This window comes from Globicephala melas, chromosome X (assembly GCF_963455315.2).
Source record: "Globicephala melas chromosome X, mGloMel1.2, whole genome shotgun sequence".
Lineage (NCBI taxonomy): Eukaryota > Metazoa > Chordata > Mammalia > Artiodactyla > Delphinidae > Globicephala > Globicephala melas.
In genome coordinates, this window is record NC_083335.1 from 76,186,236 (window position 1) to 76,194,581 (window position 8,346).

General features: G+C 44.1%; 1 protein-coding gene across 1 annotated transcript; it reads left to right on the forward strand.

The window, feature by feature from the left end:
- The first annotated feature begins 698 nt into the window (after positions 1–698).
- Positions 699–7,783, forward strand: LOC132594506 (zinc finger C4H2 domain-containing protein-like). Its single transcript, XM_060292285.1, has 4 exons — positions 699–867; positions 2,454–2,626; positions 3,530–3,692; positions 6,336–7,783. Exons 1-4 carry the CDS (start codon positions 712–714, stop codon positions 6,447–6,449), a joined length of 606 nt encoding a protein of 201 aa, XP_060148268.1. The 5' UTR covers positions 699–711; the 3' UTR covers positions 6,450–7,783.
- The last annotated feature ends 563 nt before the right edge of the window (positions 7,784–8,346 follow it).

Consider the following 8,346-nt stretch of genomic DNA (forward strand, 5'->3'; position numbering starts at 1 on the left):
TTCTGGAACTGATGAGGGGACCCTATAGAGCTGTGTGGTCCAATATGAGAGCCATTATCCCCATGTGGCTGTTTAAACTTAATTTTAATCAACTGAGTAAAATTAAATAAAATTCAAAATTCAGTTCCTCGGTTGCACTAGCCATATTTTGAATGCTCAGTAGCTTCATGTGCCTAGTGGCTACTGTATTAGAAAGCATAGATACAGAAAATTTCCATCATTGTAGAAAATTTATTGGATAGTGCTGCTCTAGAGTTTCTCAAGAGGTCATGGTTGGCATCTTGGGTGGGAGTTATTTGTGATGTGGGACTTTCCTGTGCCTTGAGAGGCTGTTTAGCATTTCTGGCCCATATCCACTAAATGCCAGTAGTGCTCTCCCTTGAATAAATCTAACAGCTAAAACCTGCCCCATGTTTTCAAATGCTCCATCAAGGAACAAAATCATCCCCATTCAAGACCCACTGAGCTTTTAGCTTAGAAGAAAGAATCTCCTGCCTTTGTGGGGACGGCTTCAGGCTGCCTCTGCCTGAAGAGAGGGAAGCTTAGAAAGATGGCTTAACAAGATAGCCCTGGCTCAGAGCCTAACTCTGTACTCCATTTCTCTAACTCTGTACTCCATTTCCCTAACTCTGTACTCCATTTCCCTTTTCCTGCCTTCTCCTGCTGGTCTGTTTCCTCCTTTGGGGGAATGGCAGGAACAAGACCCTGCAGATGGAAAAGATCAAGACCCGTTTGAAGGCTGAGTTTGAGGCCCTTGAATCAGAGGAGAGGCACCTGAAGGAATACAAGCAGGAGATGGACCTCCTGCTACAGGAGAAAATGGCCCATGTGGAGGAACTCCGACTGATCCACGCTGATATCAATGTGGTATGTGGCTGGCTGCCTGAAGCCTATTTCTGGGCCCTTTGAGGAGGAATAGGCAGTGGTGAGTGCTGTGGACTCTCCTTGAGATATGGCTGTGGCCGATTTGGGGGAGTAGGCATCAGGCTATGGTGAAATGGAAGAATCCAGGAGTTCTGAGATCCAGCCCTGGCTCTGTCACTGATCGACTGTATATCACTGGACAAGTTCCTTCTTCTCTCGGGGCCTCATTTTCCTTTTCTGTACCATGAGAGGAATTCAGTCACCTCTGAGGTCTCACTCAGCACTGATGTGCTCTCATTCTGGGAGTCTAGAAGTTGAGAGCTAGCCTTGGGGAAAAGCAGAGCAGGCAGGTGCCTTGGGGATCTAACTTAAATTTAGGGCTCCAAAGCTTCCAACTAAGCCAAACAAACCATCTCTGCCAGCCTACCCAACTGGGGCTCCCTCATTACAGTCTCTCTTTTGGAGACCCTTGGAATGTGGGGAATGAACTGCCTGCTATGGTGATAAGCCCCCCACTTTATAGAGTTATTAAAGCAGAGTCTGAATGATCACCTGTCTGGGCTGCAGTATTGGTGATTCCTTCACCAGGAGGGAGGTTGGAGGTGCTGACCTGTAAGGCCCTTTCCAACCCTTAGAGCCTATGATAATGAGAATTTTTTTTTAAAATCACGTTTGAAGGAGCTAAGTTTCTATTCTTGGGAGACTCATTTCTGTGGCAATATCTACTTCCTGATATTGCCAGGCCTAGGGTCTTAAAGGAAATATGAATGCAATTTGGACAGTAGTTACCTGGGATTGTCTGTGTCACAAGATCACAGGATATCAGGGTCTCATGAGGAGTTGGCAGTTCTGCTGCCAGCTAACTAAGGATAGAGAAATAAACAAGGTATTAGTCACAGAGGGGCTGAAAATCTGGGCCAGTGGATCTCCAACTTGAACATGCCTCATGAGTCACCTAGAGGGCCTGTTAAAACACAGATTGTTGGACTTCACCGCAGAATTTCTGATTGCTTATATCTGGGGTGGTGCCTGAGAATTTACATTCCTAATGAGTTCCCAGTTGACGCTGATGCTGCTGATCTGGTAACTGCATTTTGGGAACCACTGATCTAGGAGAAAAGCCACTGGTCTGGGAGGCAGAAGCCCTGAGTCTTTATGTAGTCTTTGCTCCTAGGAAGCATTTCTCTGAGGAAGTTACTTCTCTCTGAGTCTCAATTCTCTGATCTGTAAAATGGTGGTGGGGTGCACTACATGAACTCTAAGGGCCATTCCAGCTCTAAGATGCTATATTTGAATAATAACTACCACTAATTGAGCCTTTACTCTGTGTTAGCCCCTGTACTGAGCGCTTATATGAATTCAATCGTTGAATCTTCACCAAGATTATATGAGGTAGGTATGAATGTTACCACCATTATACAGATGAAAAAACTGAGGCTTGACAAGAGTCACATAGAATACATAGTGGGTTGAGGACTTGATCACAGATTGGTTTGGCTCTGGAGCCTGTGCTATTATCCACTCAGCTGTACAGCCTCGCTGAGAATCTTGGAGTCTTTTCTCTGTGCTTGCCTCACTCTGTGTTCCAGATGGAAAACACCATCAAACAGTCTGAGAATGACCTAAACAAGCTGCTAGAGTCTACCCGGCGGCTACATGATGAGTATAAGCCGCTGAAGGAACATGTGGATGCCCTGCGCATGACTCTGGGCCTGCAGAGGCTCCCTGACCTATGTGAAGAGGAGGAGAAGCTCTCCTTGGAGTAAGCTGCCTGCCTCCTGTCCCTGCAACATACACCACAGACACACACACACACACACACACACACACACACACACACACACACACACACACGTATATATACACACACATATATATACACACATAAAGCCTGGTCTGAAAGTCAGGGTACCCAGTCCTAGCCCCAGGCCTGTCAGTGGCCGACTCATTGCATGACCTTGGGTAAGTCTCTGTGTTGGGCTGTTAGATGATTAGACTAGAATTACTAGATGGCTTTTAAAGTTCCTTGTGCAATTTTGACAATACAAGACTATGTCTATGACTCTTTGTGTGTGTATGTGTCTGTGACTCTTAAGAGGTCACTTTCCAAGTCAAGGTCTAGAAGGGGTGTCCAGAAACCTTGAACACACAGAAGGGTGAGCTTTCATGGCCTCCAGGGGCTAGCCTGGAACTTTATCTTAAGACCCAGAGTTAAGAACTAGGCTTACTTTACAGAGACACAGAGCTCATTTCAGTAGAAGGAATACAAGGGAACATACTTCCTTAAGGTAGAGCAGGCTGCCTGTGGAAGTGGTGAGCTTCTTATTCCTAGAGGTATGCCAGCAGAGGCCTGAGAACACTTAATAGGAATACTGCAAAGGAACATGGGATGGAGGGCAGACAAATGCCCTTTGAGGACTTGGCTAGCTTTGGGATTTTTTAAATTTTTCTGGGCCTGTCAGAGCCAAGGAGCAGGAGGAGTACCCTTCCCAACACACAGTGGGCCTGGTACCCAGGGAAAAGAGCCTTGGGCTGGAGAGGGTGCAGGAACTTCCTACAGTGAGCCACAGCCTAACCCCCTTCGTTCTGTAGCATGGAGTCCTTAAGAGGGGCAAGGTTCTCCTTGCTTTCAGAATGATCCAGCTAATGTCTCTCATCTCCAAAGTTACTTTGAGAAGCAGAAAGCAGAGTGGCAGACGGAGCCTCAGGAGCCCCCAATCCCTGAATCCTTGGCCGCCGCAGCCGCTGCCGCCCAACAACTCCAAGTGGCTAGGAAGCAGGACACTCGGCAGACAGCCACCTTCAGGCAGCAGCCCCCACCTATGAAGGTGAGTGAGCTGGGTATGGACTGTGGAGGAAGCAAGGTATCCTCAAGCCGCCCCATGGAAGGTTGGGTCTGGGGCTTTGGCCTTACTTATTTGGGGTCTTCCTAAAACAGCCTTCGCTTGGGACACAGAGGAAGGGGTGGTGTGTATGTGTGCTATAGTAGAGCCACTGGTCTTGTTGCCTCATATTCCCAGAGAGGTTAGAATGCAGGGAGATTGGCAGGCTCTGCTAAAGTATAATTTTCAGAAAGTTAGAAACGTGACTCGGACAAATATATAGTGAATGTGTGTCATTAACAAGGGAGCCAGCAGCATCACAAAGCTGGTTCCAGAAGCATTAGAGGAACGGATAATTATATAGTCAAGAAAAGAAAGGAATGCCAAAATAAGTTTGCAATGTTAAATCCAGAACTGGTTAATGTCCTACAGGAAAATAATGTCCTACAGGTTAATGTCCTACAGGAAAATAAAACTGTAATCTTTAGGATTACCTTTTCTTTGTAACAAAAATAATTTGCATCTCTACTGGGCAAAAGCCATTTGTGCCTTATCAACATTAAGTCACAGCATCTGGGCCCTGATCAATAGTAAATAGTCAAATAGTATACTATTTAATGGAAAAGTATTTATAGCCAGTGGAACAGAATAGAGAGCCCAGAAATAAACCCACTCACCTACGTTCAATTAATCTTCGACAAAGGAGGCAAGAATATACAGTGGAGACAAGAAAGTCTCTTCAGCAAGTGGTATTGGGAAAGCTGGACAGCTGCATGTAAATCAATGAAGTTAGAACACTCCCTCACACCATACTCAAAAGTAAGCTCAAAACAGCTTAAAGACTTAAATGTAAGACATGATACCATACAACTCCTAGAAGAGAACACAGGCAAAACATTCTCTGACATAAATTGTACCAGTGTTTTCTTAGGTCAGTCTCCCAAGGCAATAGAAATAAAAGCAAAAGTAAACAAATGGGACCTATTCAAATTTATAAGCTTTTGCACAGCAAAGGAAACCATAAACAAAAATGAAAAGCCAGCCTAAGGAATGGGAGGAAATATTTGCAAATGATGCGACCAACAGGGACTTAGTTCCCAAAATATAAACACAGCTCATACAACTCAATAACACAAAAACAAACAATCCCATCAAAGAATGGGCAGAGGACCTCAATAGACATTTCTCCAAAGAAGACATACAGATGGCCAATAGGCACATGAACAGATGCTCAGCATCACTAATTGTTGGAGAAATGCAAATCAAAACTACAATGAGGTATCACCTCACACCGGTCAGAATGGCCATCATTAAAAATTCTACAAATAACAAATGCTGGAGAGGGTGTGGAGAAAAGGGAACCCTCCTACACTGTTGGCAGGAATGTAAATTGGTGCAGCCACTACGGAGAACAGTATGGAAGTTACCATATGATCCTGCAATCCCACTCCTAGGCACATATCCAAGGGAAAACTCTAATTCAAAAAGGTACATGCACCCCAATGTTCATAGCAGTACTATTTACAATAGCCAAGACATGGAAGCAACCTAAATGTCCATCGACAGATGAACGGATAAAGGTGATGTGGTACATATATACAATGGAATACTACTCAGCCATTAAAAAGAATGAAATAATGCCATTTGCAGCAACATGCATGGACCTAGAGATTATCATACTAAGTGAAGTAAGTCAGACCGAGAAAGACAAATACCATATGATATCATTTATATGTGAAATATAAAATATGATACAAATGAACTTATTTACAAAACAGAAACAGACTCACAGACATAGAAAACAAACTTATGGTTACCAAAGGGGAAAGGGGGTGGGACAGGGGTAAATTAGGCTTTTGGGATTAGCAGATACAGACTACTATGTATAAAATAGATAAACAACAGGGTCCTACTGTATAGCACAGGGAACTATATTCAATATCCTGTAATAAACCATAACAGAAAAGAATATCTATCTATCTATCTATCTATCATCTATATCATTTTGCTGTATACCAGAAGCTAACACAACATTTTAAATCAACTATACTTCAATTTTTTAAATAAGTAGTAAATAGTCAAACAAAGAGACATTCTCCTAGGGCAAGGGTCAGCAAACCAGAACCCATAGGCCAAGTGTGACCTGCTCCCTGTTTTTGTAAATAAAGTTTTATTGGCCCCCACACATGCCTGCTTGTTTATGTATTGTCTATAGCTTCTTTTATGTAAGGCAGTTAGAGCTGAGTAGTTGCAACTAAAATCATATGACCTGAAAAGAAAGTCCAAAATATTTACTATCTTGGCCTTTACAGAAAAAGTTTATTGATACCTGTCCTAGAGAATTAAATAATCCTTGAGTGAGCCTGTTAGACCATGCTCCAGTATAATGCTTAATGAATATGCAATTCACATTTTGCCTTATTGCCAAATTTTGGATATTTTTCCTCAGTACCCCTCTTTGACTCTCACTCCCTTATATCCTTTGCATCCCTTACATCCAGCACAGATCTTGCTACTTGGGACTCACTGCTTGGGTCTTGCTCCTTCCTGTTGGGAAATCGCAATTGCTTGTGGGGGCCCCTGGGAAAGATGAGCCATGGCCTAGAAGAATCTGACCACTAACTTGCTTTGTCTTGTGCCCCCCACCAGGCCTGCTTGTCATGTCACCAACAAATTCACCGGAATGCACCTATATGCCCTCTGTGCAAAGCCAAGAGTCGGTCCAGGAACCCCAAAAAGCCAAAACGGAAGCAGGATGAATGAAAAGAGGGAGAACACTTAGAGCTCTGCTGCTCATAACCCCTCCCCTTGGCCAGAGTGATTGATGTCTCCATGTGAAACAACCCTTCCCCACCTCTACAAAGTCTCCTATTTAATGTGATGGAAGCACAACCCCTCTCTCACTTTGCTCTTATTTCTTTTTGCTCTTGGAGTTTCTGGTTTAGGAAGAGATGTGGTTCAGGTGCTAATGACAGTTGTGTCTAAAGATCCCTTCTCTCTCACCCACATTTCAACCCCTGCCCTTGTTTGGAGCTAAGGGAAGGGCGGAAGTCCCAGATGTGATTCTCTGTCTCTTGTGCCTGAGGCCTGGGGCCTAAGGCCTGAGGGCCTGGGGAGACCCATATCTTGTTTCAGGTGAAGGCTCCAGTGTGCCCCCTCCCTGTACCTTTGCCTTAGGCTCTGAAGGGACAACAGTCTTCTTGCTGGACTTTTCAATAGGCTTGGTGCATTTATCTGCCCCACCCGCAACCTCATCTCATCCTCAAGGCCCGGAGGTAGCTTGGACAAGCTCTCCTTTTTCATATTCATTTGGGAGGCCTGGCTGTTATTATTGAGCTCACCACCCCACCACCTGGCAGTTTCCCAGATATATTAAAGTTCTCAGGTACCAGGCTATGTGTCTGGGGATCCTAAAATCTGTGGGCTTTTCTCCCATAATAAACCCTAGCTTTTGAAAATCAGTAGCAGATGTTCCCCACAGTGAAATCAGGGAGCCAGACCCCCTCCACAAGTCCTGCCTAACTCGTTGCCTAAGTCATTGGTCTGAGGGTTCTGCTATCGGGGCTGCCTTAGGCTGGAGAGGCCCCAGGCTGACATTTGTGTCGACTTTTGTTCAAAACCATTACTCTGGCACTTACTCAAATGGTATATCTTAGAGGTCAGAGTAGTGGGTTGAGATTCAAGTGAATGCCAATCACTTTACACATGCAGGTAGGTGGGATTTCTACTCCAGTCTCTCTTCTCTAAGGCAGCCTCAGCTCAGGTCAGCTTTTGGCCACCCCTTTTTCTGTGGATTGTGTAGGTGGATTTCCCTCTCAAAAGAAAAGGCACCAGGCTCCCCAAGCCCTACAGCTCTTCCCTCCTCCAAAGCCACATCTCTAGTCAAGTCACTCTCAAACTTAAGGGACAGGGATTGGGGCTGGCTGACTGAAAAAGTGTTAGCTCCTGGCTGGGGAGGGGGGATATTTTTCCTTCCTTTCTTAGCTGTAGTTTTAAGTTGCCACAGCGTCTGTGTGTTCATAATATATAAAAGGTTCCTCTTCTCTTTGAAAGTAAGAGCGTTATGTCTGTACAAATCCTTTTAAATAAACATTTGTTCATTGGAGTAAATGCTGACTCAGTGCCTACAAGTACCAGGTAACAGAAAAGATGTAATGCCCTTTCCCCTTCTGGGTAGCTCTTCTTTACTCTTATTCACTCCACCCTACAAGTGAGAAAACCAGGCACACCACCGCATAATAATTTACCCTATTTTTATAATAATTTCCATGTACTCAGTGCCTACTCTGTGTCAAGTCTCTATGTAAGATGCTTTATATAGATGATTGTATTTGGTTTTCAAAACAACCTTTCAAGCTAAGTATTCTTATTGCCATTTTCCAAAAATGTAAACTGAAGCTCAGAGAAGTTAAATAACTTGTGCAGAGTTAAACAGACAGATAGTAAGAGAAGTATCAGGATTTGAACACAGATTTGTCTGGTACCAGAGTCCATTTTTTTTCCTACTTTTTCTCCATGATCACTTTTTTAAGCTTTTCTCCCATTTGGGATGGCTTGATCACAGGAGTAGGTGAAATAACTCTGAACTAGAAATCAGGGACTAGGAATTCAGTGACTGATGCAGGAATGTAAAGGCCTGTTCCCCTATGAGGATACAATA